The sequence below is a fragment of the Citrus clementina genome, unplaced genomic scaffold (assembly GCF_000493195.1).
Source record: "Citrus clementina cultivar Clemenules unplaced genomic scaffold, Citrus_clementina_v1.0 scaffold_1, whole genome shotgun sequence".
NCBI lineage: Eukaryota > Viridiplantae > Streptophyta > Magnoliopsida > Sapindales > Rutaceae > Citrus > Citrus x clementina.
In genome coordinates this window covers 23,348,109-23,368,924 of record NW_006263303.1, presented here as the reverse complement: position 1 = coordinate 23,368,924, position 20,816 = coordinate 23,348,109, and the positions used below count along the sequence as shown (strand labels likewise).

At 37.2% G+C, this 20,816-nt stretch overlaps 3 protein-coding genes across 5 annotated transcripts; 2 read left to right on the top strand and 1 right to left on the bottom strand.

Moving 5' to 3' along the window:
- Positions 1–1,201: 1,201 nt before the first annotated feature.
- On the bottom strand, positions 1,202–4,134 carry LOC18055126. Its single transcript, XM_006452504.2, has 6 exons — positions 3,585–4,134; positions 2,774–3,116; positions 2,350–2,434; positions 2,081–2,167; positions 1,736–1,981; positions 1,202–1,644 (listed from the first exon to the last, which is right to left on the bottom strand). The coding sequence occupies exons 1-6, from the start codon at positions 3,737–3,739 to the stop codon at positions 1,568–1,570; spliced, it is 993 nt and encodes a 330-aa protein (XP_006452567.1). The 5' UTR covers positions 3,740–4,134; the 3' UTR covers positions 1,202–1,567.
- A 1,937-nt stretch (positions 4,135–6,071) lies between these two features.
- Positions 6,072–13,369, top strand: LOC18055125. Its single transcript, XM_024177893.1, has 6 exons — positions 6,072–6,148; positions 11,717–11,794; positions 11,879–12,077; positions 12,409–12,829; positions 12,931–13,052; positions 13,151–13,369. The coding sequence occupies exons 1-6, from the start codon at positions 6,072–6,074 to the stop codon at positions 13,367–13,369; spliced, it is 1,116 nt and encodes a 371-aa protein (XP_024033661.1).
- A 2,710-nt stretch (positions 13,370–16,079) lies between these two features.
- Positions 16,080–20,783, top strand: LOC18055124. 3 transcript variants are annotated; one of them, XM_006452502.2, is made up of 6 exons: positions 16,080–17,217; positions 17,615–17,709; positions 17,784–17,906; positions 18,284–19,102; positions 19,557–19,773; positions 19,910–20,783. In XM_006452502.2, the coding sequence occupies exons 1-6, from the start codon at positions 16,923–16,925 to the stop codon at positions 20,416–20,418; spliced, it is 2,058 nt and encodes a 685-aa protein (XP_006452565.1). In that variant the 5' UTR covers positions 16,080–16,922; the 3' UTR covers positions 20,419–20,783. The 3 variants fall into 3 exon arrangements, with proteins under 3 accessions (XP_006452565.1, XP_024048249.1, XP_006452564.2); XM_024192481.1 differs by having other exon boundaries at positions 17,781–17,906; XM_006452501.2 differs by having other exon boundaries at positions 17,129–17,217; positions 17,798–17,906.
- Positions 20,784–20,816: the final 33 nt, after the last annotated feature.

Below are 20,816 nucleotides of genomic sequence, written 5' to 3'. Positions count from 1 at the left end.
ATTTATCTTGGAATCGGAATCGGAATGAGTTAGATTGTAACAAATTACTAAAAAGTACTTAATGAATTATTGTTATAATTATTATTAACTAATATATTAATTAATTGTAAAAAAATTTAATTAATTAATTATAATAATATATTAACTAATAATATTAATATTAATTACTTAATTAAAATAATATATTAATTATTGTGATTATTTATTCAAAAATTATAATTATTAATAATTATTGTTAATAATATATTAATTAGTAGTAATAATTATATTATTTATTTAATTAATTAAAAATAATATATTAATTAATTATCATAATTATATTAATAATTATTATAATAGTATATTAATTAATTACAATAATAATATATTAATTATTGTGATTATTTAGTCAAAAATTATAATTATTAATAATTATTATAATAGTAGATTAATTAATTAAATTAATAAGAATAATAAATTAATTATTGTGATTATTTATTCAAAAATAATAATAATTATTAATTATTATTAATAATATGTTAATATATTAATTAATAGTAATAATTAATTAATTAATTATTGTGATTATTTATTTAAGAACTATAATTTTTAATAATTATAGTTAATAATGTATTTATATATTAATTAATCATAATATTATAAATAATTAATTATAATATTATATTAATTAATTATAAAAGAGAACAAAGTGTACATTTTCAATTTTTAGAAATAATAAAATAATCAATCCCGGAAATGAGAGACTCATTCTCACCTCCCCATGGGAAGCAATCTCCCATTCCCCATTTTCAAATAGTGGTGAGCCCCACTATTCTAATTTCAATTCCCGCTCTATATTTGCGAAGTAAACGCCATCAATCATTTCGATTCCGAATTCTATTTCTCAATCCAAAAAGTAAACCAATTCCCGCTCCATATTTGCAAAATAAACACTTTACTTCGCAATCATTTTGATTCCGGATTCCATTCCCCAATCCAGAAAATAAACCGATTCTAACTCCATATTTACGAAGTAAACGCTGACAATCATTTCAATTCCGGATTTCATTTCCCAATCTGAAAAGTAAACGTACCATAAAAGTAATTTGGTATTTGGTAGCTGAAACGGGTTTGGATAATTGCTCGCTTTGCGTCATTGTGTACTTTTAAAATCCCAACCGTTGGATTAAAGTCATTATAATTTAACGGCTGGTCCGGATAATGACAAAAGAAGGGGGTCCGAGTCCCTTCTTCATAAGTTACATTATCTTAGTCCAAGACAATGCTTTCATTTTCATCGCAGACCACTGGCACACAATCACAGTGCCATGTGGAAGTCACCGGTACAACACATGTTCACAGCTTATGACAAAAGAAAACAGAAGGGGGAAAAAATTAAAGTTGATTATTTCCGAAGTTCATCAGAAACCAGAGAAAATGGCAATGACCACCCAAAGCAAAAATTTTGATGAATGGCCTCCCCAGAACAACTTCTGCTCCAACACCTGCTTAAAATTCCCAATTACATATACACTAGTTCAATTTGATGCAGGAGGAAGAGTGTCTACTTCAACTCATCATCAGTGCTTTAAAGGTCCAGATGAAGAGCTCTGTCGAGGCAAAATGATACAACAATTGGCCCAGCCAGATCACCAACAGCACAGCCTGTAGAAAGTAAACAAGTTAGTGCCAATAAATTTGGATTTATTTCCCACAAACGATAGCTTGATAATTGAAATACTGATGATATGCTTACCTATCCATTGACCAATTGAAGGGCGAACAGTGGTGGCACCAATCCCTGCTCCAATCGATGCAAAAACTAGTGAAGCACCACACCTGATAGTAATACCAGTAACCTTCTTCCCAAGAACTTTAGCTTCTTTTGCTTTATTGACGCCATCACTGTCTTCTTCTTTAGAGTTCATAATGCGATTGAAGTACCGGTAAATCTCAATTCCAATTTGGACAATCCATGATGCTGCAACTCCTAGAAAGTGCCCTGGCTTAGCATACAAGGATAGTTAGAGAATAATGAGGACAAAAGTTTGAGCAATCAAATACAACAGACACAGAGGAAGTATATGTAAAGGCTTTTGACCTCTGAGTGTAGTTCTGCTAACTCTGAAGAAATAAACTGTAGTTGGCAATCCTCTCTGAGCCTTCCGCGTTGCCGACTTGGGAACATCTGCACACATTGATAAAGTCCATCAGTGTGATAAGTACTTCAAAATTAATACTCATCATTTTTTAAAAAAATAAATAAAATATTTAAATTTTATTCTCTAGTATTGATAAACATTGCCATCTGCTGTCAATCGCCTAATGGCAGTTGAATGACATGCATATAACATTATCGATAGAGAGTACCTTTGAGAAGTTTCCATGCCATCCGCCGCGAAACATAATGGACGGCAAGTCTTTCCAGTATCCGTCTGGTAGTTACAACAGTTGTCTGAGATGGTAGAAAAAAATTAATTAACTATCTCAGGATGAATAAGCAACATTATCAACTGCTAAAAGAACTGAAGTTTCAGCAGTCTGAAAACTTCATTTGAAGCTTATTGACACTATATGCTAATTTTTGCAAACTGTATAAACTAATTTGTCTTTTCTTGAATCAAGAAAAGAAAAATTATCATAGTGCTTTTGAGTTATAAGAAATGAAAATTATAATCCCCAATTCTAAAGGGATACTGTTAATAGATAATGGAGTTAACAGACTAATTGCTGGGAATTTATGGAAAAATGCAAATTGGCTAGACCACAGATATTGAAAATTGAATAAATTTACCTCACGAACAATTTGCTTCACTGATTTTTTGAAGGGAACAACAAGATCTAAACGTCGTTGTTCTGGAGAGTCCTGCGGGAAGTCATCATCATCGTCTTCTGTGCTCATATCAGGCTCCAGAAGAGGCAAATAGAACATCAGAAATGACCTCAACGAGGTCATAGCAAGTGCTCTCAACTCAAAAGCTGAAAAAAGAGGCTTTAATTCGATGTTGTACTCTTTGGTAGTGTATTTAATGGCATCATGCTGAAAAATACTTCCAGGTACTTTCCCAAAATTTGGAATGTAATCTTCAGTTATTGCTGCACCAGCATCACAGTAAGCAACTGGAATCTTGGGAGAACTGTAGCATGATTAGGAAGAGAGTCAATATATATGAACAGTAAGCCAAAGGCAGATTCACTTTTAAAGATACTATTATAATCGTAAAATAAAAGGCAAAAATAGCATATTTCAAACATCTCATCAAAGCACAAAGCCACAGTCTGGTTAGTGGCTTCAAGAGAATTAGACTTTCAGCTAGCTAAACATATAACAATTAGAATCCAAAGATTGTGCTTATTTGGCCATTGAAACCTATCTCCCAACCAAATACCGTCATCAAGCAAAAATGGCTGAACTATTGGCATGTAAACGAACCAAAATGTACAAATAATATTAACAGCTAAAAAGCAGCACTTTAATAATCAACCAAAGCAAAGCGGTCAAAATAAAAAGACTCAAACATAAATACACATACTAAAAATACTCGTAACATATTCATTGTTTAATAGCAATATATACATCAAGCGAGCAATTGAGAGTAGAGTACCCGAACAAGAACCGAGAGGCAAAAGGGGCAGCGGCAGCGGCAGATGCGGCGGCGGCGGTGGCAGAGAGGAGCCCAGAAGAGTGAAGAGCAGTATGCGGCGAACAAAAGCTTGGATTTTTCCTCCATAGATCTAATATTATTGCTATTCCCGCCATCTTTATACCCTACTAACAGAAACCCGATACCCAGATTTGATTTTCTCTTCTTTGTTTCAAGAAAATAAAATAAACACAACCCAGTTGAAATTTTCTACTGACCCTTTTTATTTTCCCTTTAATTTCTCGTGAAAGAAGAAGAAAAGTTTTTTTTTTCCTTCTACTTTTTATTTTTTGGAGAAATATTGTTTATTAATAAACAATTAAAGAGAGGAAGAAAAGAGTGACTGTTGATTTCACGTACGATTTTAACTCTCTTACAAAGGACAGACGGCCGCCCTCGATTGGGTGTTTACTTGAACTTTCCTGGGGGCTTTGTTTGGTTTTGCAGAAGTTGTGTTCAAGGAAACTAGGAAAGGAATGCTATGTATGTTGATGGGAATTAGTTTCTATTGACCATGTGACGGTGCACATAACAATAGATTGCCTGCATTTGCACGGTTTTTCTCTCTCCTCAGGACACGTGTGCTGCTTCCCATTGGGTGCGTACGTTACAGAAGATTGGTCCTAGAATGTAATGCTCTTAAGACCACACTTATTTAAATGGGAACTAGTCGTTTGCCACAAAAATAAAAACGCAAAATTTATGTTACTTTACCATAAACATAAAATTATGATTATTTATGATATTGAAAATGACAAAATGTGTCCTCAGTCCTCACACATCACTAACCAATAACATATTTCTTTTTCGTTGGTTAGATTTACATATCTACCATATCAATGGGAATCTTTAACTTAATAGTTTAGGCCCAAATTTACATTTGGAATGTGACTGGTATTGGGCTTTGCACGCGTCTCGTTCAAAATCCCGCCATTTTCGAACTTGATAAATCAAAAAGTCAAAAACACCAAAAAACAAAGAAAACAGCATCTTCTGGCCTTCTGGGGTTCATTCTTGTTTCTTAATCCAATCAAATCAAATCAAATTAGGGTTTCGTTTTGTTCTTTTTTTTTTTTCTTCTGTGAAAAGCGAAAAATGAACACAGTTCGAAGCATGGGAAATAGGAGCTATCGCAGGAAAGACAGGGAGCAAGGAGAGCAAAGATTATTTTTTTTAGATTTGATTTCCAAACAAGTGCAACCCATTATCCGAAATTCAGTAAATTAGTATTGTAATTGCATTGACGATGGAACAACTGAATTAAAAAAAGAAAAAAAAGAAATTCGCATTGCACTTGCATATGATATTGCAGCTTTGGCCTACAAATGGGCGTGGTGAGTGTAAGAGAGATTGTAACATTTTTCAATATTTGGTTTGATATTCTGAACAAAAATGGTTTGTCGTTTCTGGAGAAAACGGCTAACCGTTTCATTCCAGAGAGCATGTTTTCTGTTCTAGAGAAAACGACTAACCGTTTAGAGAAAACGGCTAACTGTTTAATTCCAGAGAGTATGTTTTCTGTTTTAGAGAAAACGACTAACCGTTTTTTTACAGAAAGCAACTTATTTGACATTCTGGAATAAAACGGCTCACCGTTATTGAGACAACGACTAACCGTTATTGAGAAAACGACTAACCGTTTATTTCTAGAGAGCGTGTTTTTGCGTCAACTGGAAAAACGGTTAGCAAACTTGAAAATTTCAATTGTCAATCGATACAAATTCAAACCAAAAGAGTGTCTTTGAAGAAGTACCATTTCTAATGGTTGTATTCTTTCTAATAAACTTCTTCTTCATTAAAGATAGACACATAATTTGATCAATATCAGATTTTGTAGATTTCATATATGTTCTGGAAATACAATCTTATTTGTTAGAGATTGTATTCAGGATTTAATATATCTTGGGGGTAATTTGCCATTAAAATTCTATAACAAATCAAGATTGGTGAGGGCAAATAAAACCTTAAAGGAAAGTGTGCAAACACGTTTCAAATCCTAATAAATTTTTCTTTGTTCTTTGCCTCCATATTAGGAAATTCACCAACAGTGAGCTTCTCGCCTTTGATAACACATTAACTTTGCCATAATGCCAGTAATCGCTCGTAAGAAATGCAGTAAACTCGAAGACTTATAGTGGTGTAAATGCAAACATATGCAAACCGAGGAGATGATAGCAGCAACGACCTGTACATTGGAAAGCTTTGCGGACGCTCCTGTGTTTAGTTTTCACATTGCTATTGGGCTTCGCATGTGCGACATTCAAAATCCCGCCATTCTTGCACTTGATTAACCCAAAAAAATGAAAGCAATCGGATAGGATTCAGTTACTATAAAAGAACCCGAACTTGCAAAATCCTTCACCAAATCTAACGCTTATAAAAATCATAAAATATTTTGATTAGGGCTTCTCTTTTTCACTGTGAAAAGCGAAAAGAAAAGAAAGAAAAATGAATACAGGAGATAGTTTCAGAGTATGGGAAACAAAAGCGTTGAGAAGATCGGGAGAAGGAGAAGCAAAGAGGATGTGATACGGGCTTGCCAATTGAATTAGATGCAAAGGACAATTTGCCCAGAGAGGATGAATGAGCCAAAACCGTGACTAAGGAACCTAATGATGAATTCACAGAAGCAAAACAGCAGCTCCACTTTAGACCCGAGAGAGCCAAGAAACAGCCAAGCTGGATGAGGGACTATGCCACGTGAATCAGGACAGCAAGGGTGGATAGATAATTTCTCTTAACAATTATCTGAATTCTGTTATTATAATTTAGCTACTTTACAATTGCCAGCTCATATTTGTCTTTTAGCCTTAGAATACTCTAGAGGAGTCACGAGATATATATGTAAAAGAGAATATTGTGTAAGGCATGTTTTGAATGAATGAAAAGTTCTTCTCCTCTTTTTCATCTCTGTCTTATTCCTTTTCTCTCATTTTGAAGCTGTCACTCGCTCGAAGAGTGCTCGATCATTGGTACAATTTCTGAATTCTAGCTGTAAAGTGTATCATTGGTGCTTTCATTGATTCCTGCCATGGCTGATTCTCATGAGAGCAGCACATTAAAGGAACTTAGTGAGAAAATTGACAAACAAGCCTTATCTTTTTACCAGATGATGCAGCAATTTATGACTGCAGTAGATGCCCGTTTTGATGAAATTCGATCTAAAATACATGATACTCCAACAAACGTGCCTAGTTCGTCGAAACAACCATTAACAATGCCACCACTTTCATCTAGCCCATCCGATGGGCGAGATCTCTCCTCGATGGCCAAATCCATGAAGATGGAAGTTCCACGTTTTGATGGTTCTGATCCACACGGCTGGGTATTTCGAGTGGAGGAGTTTTTCGAGTTTCATGGTACTCCAGAACACCAACGCCTCCGTATCGTTTCCTTTCACATGGAGGGTTGAGCAGCTGGCTGGTATCAGTGGATGAAATCCAACAATTTACTCACCACTTGGAGAGAATTTTTGGCTAATCTGAAGTATCGTTTTGCCACTACTCTTTATGATGATCCACAAGGTGAACTGTCTAAACTCACCCAAACCACCACTGTTGCTGAATTTCAGTCGGCTTTTGAAGAACTCATGAACAGAGTTAATGGCGTCTCCGAGCAACTTCTCATCAGTTTTTTCATAACTAGCCTGCAGCAAGACATCAGGAGAGAACTTCTCTTTAATCGGCCAGCAACACTCATGGCCACCTTTGCTATGGCTCGAGCGCTCGAAGCCAAATTTAATGACACTAAACCACACACTCGCTCTTGGTCGAAATGGCAGCCACAATCCACATTTCCCTCCATGACAACAACACAAACCAGAACCGTTCCTTTACCCCTGCTTTCCCAGTCACATTCCTCCACCATAAGTGCTAACCCACCATCATCAAAACCTCCACCACCTCACATTCACAATAAAACAAACACTTTACCCGCACTTCTTCCTACACCCAATTTGCCTATCCGTCGGTTGTCCCCTGCTGAGCTACACGAGAGACGTGAGAAAGGTCTCTGTTACTCTTGTGACCAGAAATACAGCCCCAATCACCGTTGCAATCGTCAGTTCTTGTTACTTATCGGAGCCGAAGATGATCATTTAGATCCAGCCAATGAAGGGAAACCACCAGACGAGGAAGACTCTGCTGTCACTGGTGATATTTCAAGTCTGAATGCTCTCGCTGGACAAGCAAATCCTCGCTCCCTTCGTTTACAGGGCAAGATTGGATCCCAAACATTCCAAATATTAATTGACAGCGGCAGTACTCATAACTTTATCAAACCATCAGTGGCGGAGCGTGCCGGCGTCGCGATTCAGCCCACAACTCCGTTTCGCGTCTACATAGGAAATGGTGATTTTTTGTTGTGCACTCAATTTTGCCAACACGTTCAATTAACACTGCAAGGCACGGAGTTTCCCATGGACCTTTTTGTGTTGCCCATTGAAGGAGCTGATATTGTTCTTGGAATACAGTGGTTGCAACAACTAGGACGGGTATCACATGATTATTCAGCTCTATCCATGGAATTTTCTTTTAATGGAAAATCAGTTACTCTTCAAGGTGACTTGTCCACATCTCCGACTTTAGTAACTTATAACCAATTTCGGGCTCTGATCCACCGCGCTGCGATTTCAAGTTTTTGTGCTCTTCAACCATTACCTTCAATACCAACAGAGCCCCCTCCAAGCCAAACACTTCTCTCCCATTTAGATTTTCCAACCGATTTACCACCCCAATTCCGTGACCTTCTTCAACAACATCATCATCTATTTTTATCACCCACAACACTTCCACCACACAGAATTATAGACCACAAAATACACCTCCTCCCTAACACTTCCCCTATCAATGTGCGACCCTACCGATACCCACACTTCCAGAAGAATGAAATGGAGAAACTAATTAAAGAGATGTCTCACTAGGGAATCATCAGACCCAGCCAAAGCCCTTTCTCTTCCCCAGTGCTTTTAGTAAAAAAGAAAGATGGCACGTATCGTTTTTGTGTGGATTATCGTGCTCTAAACGCGGTTACAATTCCGGACAAATTTCCAATTCCTACTGTCGATGAACTCTTTGATGAACTTGGCAAGGCTACTGTCTTCAATAAATTGGATTTGAGGGCTGGTTACCATCAAATTCGAGTCCACTCTCAAGACATTTACAAAACTGCATTTCGGACACATGAAGGCCATTATGAATTTCTGGTTATGCCGTTTGGTTTGACGAATGCACCATCAACGTTCCAAGCCGCTATGAATCAAATCTTTGCTGCCTATCTTCGGAAATTTGTGATCGTCTTCTTCGACGACATCTTGGTTTATAGTGCTACCATGGCTGACCATTTAGTTCACCTTGAACATGTATTGTTATGTTTGCAAATGCATAAATTCTTTGTTAAATTGAGCAAATGCCTCTTTTGTAAGTCAAGTATTGAATATCTTGGCCATATTATTTCTGCTATGGGAGTACAAGCGGATCCCCAAAAGGTGACTGCCATGCTCGAGTGGCCACTGCCGCAAAGTACCAAGCAGTTGAGAGGTTTCTTAGGCCTTACGGGATACTACCGGCGGTTCATTCGTGGATACGCTTCATTGGCTGCCCCTTTAACTGACTTGCTATGTAAAGATGCATTTCACTGGAATTCTGAAGCCACAACAGCATTTGCATCTCTGAAGCAAGCAATGGTTCAAGCTCCGGTGCTCAAATTACCAGATTTTGATTCCGAATTTGTGATTGAAACAGATGCCAGTAACGTGGGGATTGGAGCAGTACTTATGCAACAAGGCCATCCCGTGGCTTATTTCAGCAAAAAAATTGGGCCCAAACTGAAAGCTTCATCCACTTACTTAAAAGAATTGCACGCTATCGTAGAAGCAGTCTCTAAATGGCGGCAATATCTCTTGGGCAGGTTCTTTGTAATACGCACAGACCATCGAAGCATCAAGGAACTACTACAGCAAGTGATTCAGACTCCTGATCAGCAGGTTTATTTATGGAAGTTACTTGGTTTTCAATTTCGGATTGAGTATAAACCGGGGCATGCAAACCGCGCAGCTGATGCTTTATCCCGAGTCCATGCAGCTTCTGACGAAATAGAGCCAATTGACAGCACGTATATGAGCTCTTTTTGTTTATCTCTTCACAGTAGCCCTTCCTTCAATCTCCTTACGGAACTATTACGGGAAAATTCAACTTGTCATGATATTCTCAAGCTTCATCACCAAGTTTCTTCCGGGCATTTCATGGCTGGCTATTCTATTCATAATGGAATACTTCTCTACAAAGGAAAATATTTTATAAGTGCTGAATCTTCATTGAAAACAATCTTATTAAAGGAATTTCATTCAACTCCAGTAGCCGGGCACATTGGCATCCATAGAACTTACATTCGATTGTCAGCAAATTTTTTTTGGGTTCACATGCGACGGGATGTTGAGAAATTTGTCACCGAGTGCTTAATATGTCAACAAACAAAATATTCAACTAAAGCCCCTGCTGGTCTCCTTCAACCGTTACATATCCCAAGTTTGGTTTGGGACGAAATCACTATGGATTTCATAACAGGCTTGCCCTTGTCTCGTGGTTATTCGGCTATATTGGTTGTGGTCGATAGGCTAACAAAATCAGCCCATTTCGGACCATTACCAGGTAACTTCACAGCTCATAAAACTGCAGAGTTATTTTTCGAAATTGTGGTTAAAATTCATGGCTTCCCCAGCTCTATTATTTCGGATCGCGATCCTGTGTTCTTGAGTCAGTTTTGGAATCGGCTGTTGACTCTTAGTGGCACTTCGTTACACCACAGTACGGCCTATCATCCGCAAACGGACGGCCAGACGGAGGTTGTCAATCGTAGTCTTGAGCAATATCTTCGTGCATTCACACAAGACAAACCGAAAACTTGGGTTTCACTTCTCAGTTGGGCAGAATTCTGTTACAATTCCAGCTACCATAGTGGCTTGAAAATGACCCCATATCAGGCTTTGTTTGGTTGACTCCCGCCCACAATTCCTCCATATGTGAAGAGCTCTACTTCAATCCAAGCTTTGGATGAAATCCTACTCGAGCATGATAAGCTGCTGAAATCCTTGAAAGATAACTTGCGTCAAGCTCAGCATCGGATGGCCCAAAAAGCTAATACTCATCGCCGGGAAGTTCAATTTTCTGTCGGAGATAAGGTGCTGGTCAAGCTCCAACCGTACCGCCAGTATACAGTAGCTTCACGTTCCTGTCATAAATTGGCCAAGCGCTATTATGGGCCTTTTGTAGTCATCGCTCGCATAGGTCTTGTTGCTTATAAGCTTGAGTTACCCCCGGCATCGAAAATTCATCCTGTTTTTCATGTTTCCTTACTTAAGCCATTTCATGGCTCCACTCCTCAAGAAATCTCTCCACTCCCAGAATATAGCATTGACAATCACCCTTTGACTTTACCAGCAGCAATTTGTGCTACTCGCATAGTGTTCCAGCAAGGAAAATTGGTTCCACAAGTCTTGGTGCAGTGGACAGATGGTGCTCCTGAAAACGCCACTTGGGAAAATTTTGGAGCTTTTTGTCAACAATATCCTGCTTTCAACCTTGAGGACAAGGTTAGTTTCCAAGAAGGGGAAAATGATACGGGCTTGCCAATTGAATTAGATGCAAAGGACAATTTGCCAAGAGAGGATGAAGGAGCCAAAACCGTGACTAAGGAACCTAATGATGAATTCACAGAAGCAAAACAACAGCTCCACTTTAGACCCGAGAGAGCCAAGAAACAGCCAAGCTGGATGAGGGACTATGCCACGTGAATCAGGACAGCAAGGGTGGATGGATAATTTCTCTTAACAATTATCTGAATTCTGTTATTATAATTTAGCTACTTTACAATTGCCAGCTCATATTTGTCTTTTAGCCTTAGAATACTCTAGAGGAGTCACGAGATATATATGTAAAAGAGAATATTGTGTAAGGCATGTTTTGAATGAATGAAAAGTTCTTCTCCTCTTTTTCATCTCTGTCTTATTCCTTTTCTCTCATTTTGAAGTTGTCACTCGCTCGAAGAGTGCTCGATCATTGGTACAATTTCTGAATTCTAGCTGTAAAGTGTATCAGGATGTTAGACAGAATTGCCAAACAAGTGCAGCCCATTATGCGTAATCACAAGTGGAAAGTTAAACTCCTTTCCGAAATGCAGTTAATTTTTTTTTTTTTAACTTTTCTATCTATTTTTTTTTTCAATTTTATTGGGGTTGGTGAAGTAGTTAATTAACGATCTTGTTGCAGTTCAAAAAATGCTCTGGGGTCGAATTTGGGAGCTGGGGTACATATAAAATTGCAGCTTCGGAAGCTAAATAGGGACCAGGAATCCCTTCCATTTCATGAAGTTCTTGACACAATGCTTCACGAGCTTTGCCATAATGATATTGCTCCTCACGATGCCAAGTTCTACAAGCTTTGGGAAGAACTTAGAGAGGTCTTTTTTTTTTTTTTTTTGTTCCTAGTTGTTTTGGCGTTGCTTCTTTATCTGCTTTGGTTCCATATTTACTTGATTAACGGTAGCTTGTTTCAAATTGTTCATCAAATGTTTAGCAACATTTATAGAGTTCAAAAAGGTTCTCAAGATATATATTTTTATTTCGGCTGGTGTTGTCTCAAGATTTTAGTTTTAAGTTGGAAAAGTTGCCTATATTTTATGTGATGTTTACCTTGAATTTAGATACGTAAGTGTAACCAATCAAGCTAAAGAATTGGTTTGGTTTGAAGAGTTGTCTGTCACAAACTTGCTAATTTTGGGGTACATGTAGGAATGTGACGAGCTGCGATCCAAAGGAATAACTGGTGTAGGGAGTTTCGATCGTCCTGGGAGGGTTTTGGGTGGGGTTTCTCCTCAGCCCCCTCTTTCATCTCTTCCCCAAACTGCACTAGCTGCTGCAGAAAAGAGAGCTCATTCAAACTCTCTTCTACCGTCTGGACCTAAGCTTCTTGGGGGTGACAGGTTCGTTATGTATGATCTCAGTCCAGTACAAGCTGCTGCAATGGCAGTAGAAAAGAGGCTACAATATGATCTCTGGTGTGCCTCGCAGGACCTCGTAGACATGGGTCAAAATATAGGACACTCGAAGATTATTTGTGGTCCAATTACAAATGCATTGGATACGATATCTCGAAAAAGAAACCGTGCATCCAATATTAGTTCGGAATCCAATTCTGTTGATCTGGAAGCAGGTACTTCAACATCTGAGCCAATGCTAAATCATAATGCCAGAACTCATAAAAGCTGTAAATCATCTCCCCCTCTCCAGTTTCTCAATCTAACCGTCGTACAGGTTCTGGTTCTGTGGAGTCATCCGGTGCTTTATCTTCTGCATTCATGCGTAATTCTGGTGCAACTCATAATCCAGAAGAACCTGCAATGTGGGAGTGTAAAGCTTGCACTTTCTTGAATCATGTAAGTGTGTTGAATTATGATAATAGTATATTTAAACATATTTTGTTGTTATTTCTGCATTCAGATACATAATGCATATGTTTAAAGTTAAATTTTAGCTTCCTGTGCTCTGTTCCGCTTCTGACAACTCTCTCGAAAGGGATGCCAGTTTAGCTTTTAGGCTTCATATAATATCCTGTATAGAGAACCTCTCTGGTACATCAACCCCTGGATTGCTTTCTAATTTGCTGGCAATCATGACAGTAGAAACTAATGTCTTCGTCGCAATGGAATTGACTATCTATTCCATAATCCTTTGTGAAGTAAAAATTCATTGAATTTCAATCATTTCTTATTTTTTTAACTGCATCTTTTACAAGTCCCTCCCTATCTGCTCTTCTCTCTTTCTATAAAGTAATCTGAATTGAATTTTGTCTTTACGATTCGTCGCTTGATTTTCTGAATCTAATTTATCTTTTTCTCCTTTGGTCTTTCTTTAGCAACAGAACATTTTGTCTTCCTCTTTTTCTTTTTTCTTTTTAAATCTTGCTGCCATCATATGAGTGTTCAATGATGCTGATCTGCAGTCATTAATTCCATCCTGTGAGATCTGTACCACACCAAGGAGATGCTAGCACCAACGACAGAGTATGGACCTGTAAGTTCTGGACATTGGAAAACTGTGTGAAGTTGGATAAATGCTCTCGTGTGAGCAAATAGCATAGCAATGGTGATATTCACAAAAGGCCATCCAATGTCAACTCCGGCACCCTGTGTTTGGCTCTTGAGAGATGCAATCGACATGGCCAATGTACTCATTTGCTTCAAAGTTACATGACATTTCTAACTGCTTAGGAATTTCTGGCTGTGCCGGTTTCGTTCTGCCCACATCTTAAGAAACAATGATTCTGAGATTTAATAATCTGATTTTGCTGGATTGGCTTTTGTGCTGACTTTCTGTGATACATTTTGGTACCTAAACTCATCCATTTTGTTTATTATCGCTGGTTTCTTTTCTGGATTTTAAACCATTGTTGACAAACTTATGGTAAGTCGATGCTGTTGCAGTAGCAGAATAAGGTACGCATTTGGGAAAGGAAGCCCTAGGGGGCTTTCTTTTAGTTGTAAGTTGACACATTGGGATTTATTTTAAACGCATATAGACTTGCACAATAAAGTATTATAAGTTGTCCGTAGAGTAATCACAAGCGGTGGCTCTATCAGCAGTATGGGGACCAACGGATCACATGCTATGAGATGCATTATTTCACACACAACTTTAATTTTGTGGGACATTGTAATGTGTTGGATGATCAGATTTTATGAGAAACCTTGCCGTTCGTGTGGCTTCTTAAGAACAAGTGGTTGAAGGGAATTATAGGTGGCAGATACTTAAAAAGGAGGCAACAGGCAGCATTGAACGGATGGCTGATATTTGAAGAAATGAAATCGTCAGAATAAAAAGTGTTTCTTTGGGGCTCAGAAAATGCATGTATTAACCACTCGGGCAGTAGCCCGAGTGGCCAGGGCTACTGCCCTCCAAGTTGGAGGGCAACAGTTCGAACCCCCACAAAAATATTGTGGGGGTATTTCCTTCTTCAATTAATTTGAGTGAAGGTAGTTTTCTCTCTTACCCATGAGTGAGGAGTAGACATCCCTCGAATATTTGTGAGGGCTAAAATCTGGGCAGAGCTCCATTAGCATTGATGTCAGTTGGTCTCAGTAATAGTCTGATTTGTAAATATCAGTAATAGTCTCATGTATATGAGTTGTAATCTGAGCAATAGTCTCGTGTAATCAAAAAAAAAGAAAAAAAAAAAAGAAAATGCATGTATTGGGAAAAGGAAGAAGACATTTGCTTCAACCCAAAAACATGAGTATACCATAACAAAAGTTTTGCTTCAACAGTAGGCACATGACAAATGAGAGAAAAAATAATAATAATAATTATGGCAATAAAAGAAGGAATACAGAATCGAGATGCCTCTCCCTACCAAGGCTAAAACACCAGTTTTTTCAGATCTCAATTCAATTGTTTAAGCTTCATTGACCTAATTTGATCGTAATTGATTCAATTCAGCCAAAGTCATCAAGCATTGCAAGAGCATTTCTAAGAAATTTTTCAAATAAAATTTTATTACTTATTTAAAGAAGAGTTAGAGTATCTCCAAAAGTCTTTATAAATTTTACTTTTCAAATATCTATTTACTTACCTATGTGGCAAATAAAAGGATGAAAAAATATATTATTTTTCAAAAGACTCTTCAAATAAAAATAAGTTAATATTATTTTATTCAAATAATTATTTTTTAAAAAGAAAAATCAATGACAATTTAAACATTTTTCTCTCTTTCTCTAATAAAAAGTAATAAAATATAAATTGAAGAAGGTGAAATCAACTCTCCAATTTTGAAGAGGGAGAATCATTTATTATTTAAAGAATCTTAATTAAAGTGTCTTTTGGAGCCTTAAATATTGATGTGGCTCTTCAAATAAATAATAAAATTTTATTTGAAGAGTCTTTTGGTGATGCTCTAACATCAGCATTTAAAACTCTAAAAAACACTCTAATTAAGATTCTTTAAATAAAAAATAATTCTCTCTCTTCAAAATTAGAGAGTTGTTTTCTCCCTCTTTAATTTATATTTTATGATTTTTTATTTGGGAGAGAGAGAAGTTATTTAATTATCATTTATTTTTCATTTGAAAAATATATTTATTTAATTAAAATAATATTAATTTATTTCTATTTGAAGAGTCTTTTGGAGAATAATATATTTTTTTACTTTTTTTTTTACCACATAAGTAAGCAAATAGATATTTAAAAAATAAAATTAATGCAATTTTTTTTTTTTTGGGCAAAAAAGTCAATCATCACTCTTCACTGCTGTCTTCGTGGCTGAGTGTGAGGACCCAATGAACCCAAAATCCTTAAACCCAAATGACAGAAATGGGCTCGGCCCAAAAAGGTTTTTCCAGGTAGGTGGGCATTAGATTATTATATTTTACAAATATAATTAATTCTCTTTATTATAATTATTACAACAATAAAATTCTAGCTTACCTTTTTCTCAGCCTCTCTCTCCCTCTCTCTCTCTTATTCATCATTTCCATGCCAAACCTCTGCAACTCTTCAAATTTCTCACCGGAAATGGCTACTTTTTCCTTACTTTCTTTCTCGCACAGCTCATTTTCCTCTGCCTCTTTTTCATTTTCACGTTTCACTTCAGCGTACAGGCAAAAGTTCTTTCTTTTACCACTCTCTTAAACCTTCAACCCCATCACCAACAACTCTAGTTCTGTCGAAAGTGCTTGTAAAGATTCATTTTGTGATATTCAAGGTTTTGTTTTTGGGCCAAAAATAAGATGCCCATTTAATATTCTTCATGATTCTCTTAGTTAACTCAGTCAAAGCCTTAACCTGGTGCTTCTCAAGGCTTTCAAACTTGGACCTTAGTTTTCTTGACTTGGTTTCTGATCTGCTTTCAGATCTTCAAACCATAGATTTTTCTGCTTTCTGGTCAGTTATTTCTACCTCACAGTTTCTCTTTGTTAGGCTTCTTTAAGTTTGACTTCTTAATTCATGGTGGTGTTAAGGTTTATCAATAACTAGGGTTAAAAAATTTCTTTCTTTGTCCTTCGATTAGATGGTGAGGTTTTTCTTTATTCGTGATAGAGAGTTGGTTTTGGAGCTAACTGCTTTTGTTGTATTTGATTTTCTAGAGCATATGTAGCTAATTGGAGGGCTTATATGGGATGTAATTAGGGTTTCTAATTGTATTTTGGGTATTTTAAGTTTATGGCTTTTGTAGATTTTGGTCTTTGAATATCTGGAGCTTTGTAATTAAAATTAGATTAAAGGTACTGTGTGCGGCCCCTCTTGGTGTCAAAATGTCTGGAAGTGGTCATTGTTTTGTAGAGTGGAAAGAGGAATTTATTTCACAGGAGCGTGGCAATCGTGTAGTTCACTACTTTTTGAAGGATTCTGCTGGAGAATCCGTATTGGCTGTTGTGGGCACTGAGAGAAGCGTTAGGCACATGTTCTATGTTGTAGCTGAGGAGTTTGTGCGAGTTTATGGTGCTGAAAATTCCATGCATGCCGGTTATAAATGGAGGTCACGGAGAGAAGTTGTTGATTGGTTAACATCTATGCTATCTAAGCAGCATCATCAGGGAGACTGGTCCAGTATGTATCAGCCCTTTTATCAGATTTTTGAATTCCTCCGTATTTGTTCCATTGCATATTGTGTCTTTAAATACTGAACAATGCGAGGATTGTCTCTGAAGTTTGAATAATATGTAAAGGCCAAAGATTATACCCTATGTTTTTCTCATTTTCATGTTGATTGTTTGTTTTTTAATTTTTATGTCAAATATTTACTAATAAGAGCCACATTTTGAATTCGACAGCATCACCAGAGCTGGATGCTCTAACTTGGCATCTTTGCTGGTCCTCCGTATCAGCAATAACTTATTAATCATCATATAATATCAATGAATTTTCTTCATGGTGTTGTATATTCTTGCGACCATTGCTGCTATATTTATTTAGAATCTTATGCTTTGATACCTTTGCTATTCAGAATCTCCCAAACATGATTTAGCACAAGCTTCAGGATCTCCGGAATGTCCAATGAATGGAGTCAGTGCTCGGAAGGTCCAAGTACCAGATGAGATGGTATATCTCTTTTGCTGGTCTTTGGTTGATTGATAATTAATACTTCGAAGTTTTAGCTGACACCTTCTTAGCAGGGTCATCTTTCCAGGAATATAAATGGACAGAGTTCGGACATTGTATGGTCTGGTGTTGCATGGACATGTGGTAAACAGCTCAAACATTTCCCTGCATTCTGCAGGAATGGGACTACAATATCAGTAAGTATCTGCAAATGAATCAAAAGGGAAGGCAAAGTTATTTGAAACTTTATATGTACAAAGTGTGAGATGTGGTCTCCTCTCTTAAAATTCATCCCATGTTTATAGAAATTCAAAAAGTTTCAGTTTTTTGAATATTGACTTGGTATCCCTAGCAGACTTGAGATGATTTCATAATTGTTGCATTTGTGACATGAACCGAAGGGTTTGATGCAGAGATTTTCCAATAATTATTTCCCTATTTGGCTTAGTTTTACATTATGTTATAAATCTCACGTGCATTTTAACATATAATGGCAACAAGTTTCTTGTTTGATGTTACATGTTGATTGTTTATCATTTATTACCCTGACATTCTTTCTTCTTCTGATGTGCAGATTCAATCGTTTGTCTTTGTCATGGCTAAGGGGGAGAATCACTATGTTGCCTATTTGGAAGATATGTATGAGGATAAGAAGGGACAGAAAAAGGTCAAAGTCAGGTGGTTCCACCACAACCAGGAAGTGAAGGGCGTTGTCTCTCTACGTAATCCTCATCCAAAAGAGGTTTTCATCACACCTCATTCACAGGTTATTAGTGCAGAGTGTGTAGATGGTTCTGCCTCAGTCTTAACTCGTGAACATTTTGAGAAATGTTTGGTCGCATTTCCAAATGCTTTATTAGCCAGAGTACATTTGTGCACTAGGCAGTTTAGAAGCAACAGATTGAAGCCCTTTGATTTGAGTAAACTACATGGCTATCATGATCAACCAATTCTCTCTCTCTTAAATTCCAATACCTTACAAGAGACCAATTCTTCGGGTCATGTTATAACTGGGGTTGGGGATGAAACAACAGCAGGTGAGAATGTAAAGCTGGGAATCAAGAGAACTAGACGTGCTAAAGGGAGTCAAAGGTTTCTGACAGATAATTCAACAGTTGGAATTGGTAGAGGTTCACAGCTGATGACTTACAAACCTTCTTACAAGAAGTTGAAATGTGGTTTGTCAGGCATGAGCTTGCTTTCCCTCAAGCATATTGAGTTCCTGCCTTGGTATAGTGCAATGTATAAGGTCAATGCAAAGATAGAGTTGCTCTGCCAAGATAGTGGAATCCGAGGCTGCTGGTTCAGGTGTATAGTCCTGCAGGTGTCTCAGAAGCAGATGAAAGTCCGTTATGATGATGTGCAGGATGAAGATGGATCTGGCAATCTTGAGGTATGCTTTGGCATTTCAGAACAGACTATAGGCTAAGTTGATATTTTCATGGAAAAATAGGTACTGGCAGATGTATATTGGAAATGTAATGCAGAACGAATGATTTCAATCCATGGTTGGAAATAGCGTTCTACACTTTATAGAAATTAAGCCGATGGTCATATTTTGCAAATGTTTGAGCTGCAAGACAGATTTACAAATATTGGGATCAATTTTGCTAAAATATTTTTCTTTTGTGTTAGTTTGAAATCTATTCCCACACTCTTCTTCCCTTTGGTGGTTTTACCTTTTCTATCTTTAGTGTAAGAGTTGTTGTGTTCAATGGCTACAGATTGCAATGTGACAAATGTAGCTCTAACATGAACATGTATATTCCTATGTGCCTTCGTATGTTTTATTGCTCCTTTTAATTCACAATCTTTTCTAAAAAGTTATTTATTTCTTCAATTTGTAGGAATGGATTCCAGTCTACAAAGTGGCTAAACCTGATAAACTTGGCATGAGGTGCTCTGGCCGCCCAACAATACGACCAACCCCTCCTGACAATCGAGAAGATCTCTCCCTTGGTATTGGGACAGCAGTTGATGCATGGTGGAGTGATGGCTGGTGGGAAGGGGTTGTAATTGGAGTTGATAGTTCTAGCACTGACAATCTGCAAGTTTATCTTCCTGGTATGCTTACACTACTTTTATGCTTATTTTAAGAGTCTACCATGAAATCTGTTGTCCCTTTTCTTTTAATTATTCCGTTTCATTTTTATGTTCCACCTTTCCCATTTTGCTAACATGATCATCTTGTTGGTGTTAGGGGAAAGCCTATTCTTGAATGTAAACAAAAAGGATCTAAGAATTTCCAGAGATTGGGTTGGGGATCAATGGGTTGATATTGAGGACAAACCTGACATACTCTCAGTCATATCTGATACTATTAGTCCGGAAAATAAAATTTCATTGTCCTCAACTATTGCCAATGATGTCAAGTCTGATGGCTTAGATTCGTGTATTGAAGTTCCTATTACTACAAAGCTTGATACTGTCGAAGAGGGAAAACCGAACTTAGCTTCTTTAACCTGTTCTGATACGCTTCCAGAAGACTTGGACTGTGTCAATGAGGAGAAAGCTCCATCATTAGAACAAGGTAGTGGCCAAGGTGTTGATCATGTCAATGCCAGCGGTGATGAAGTACATGATGCCCGAGGTAATGATGAACATGAAGATGATGATGACAATGGTGGCAAGGTAGATGCAGAAGTTTTTGAAACTTCTGGGCATAATGACTCTAGAACTACAGAAGTACTCATGGAAGTGACTGCATGAAACTTTTACAGAAGTTTGAAATGCCTTAGTTGATGATGATAGGTGGTAGTATTGTTTGTCTGATTTGGTGGGGGTTCGATCTCGGTGGTCGTGGTGTTTGTAAATAGTGGCTCTGGCAATATTGAAAGTCATTATGTTTTTGTTTTGACTTGTTGGCCTTGGTAGGTGTACAGTAATGAGGCTAGATATTTAGGATTTATATTTTAGCTGATTGTATTAGAATTGGGGGTGGCATTAATTTTTCTTCGTTAAGAAGCTCTGTTGGAGTGACAAGTGCATCAGTGACTTGCACAATTGCTTCTTACTTGGTACTTTGTAACATCAAGTTCGTATTCTTATAATGGAAGAATTCACGTTTTCTCGTTTCTCTGTCCTTTGTTAAGTACGGCTCTTCATGG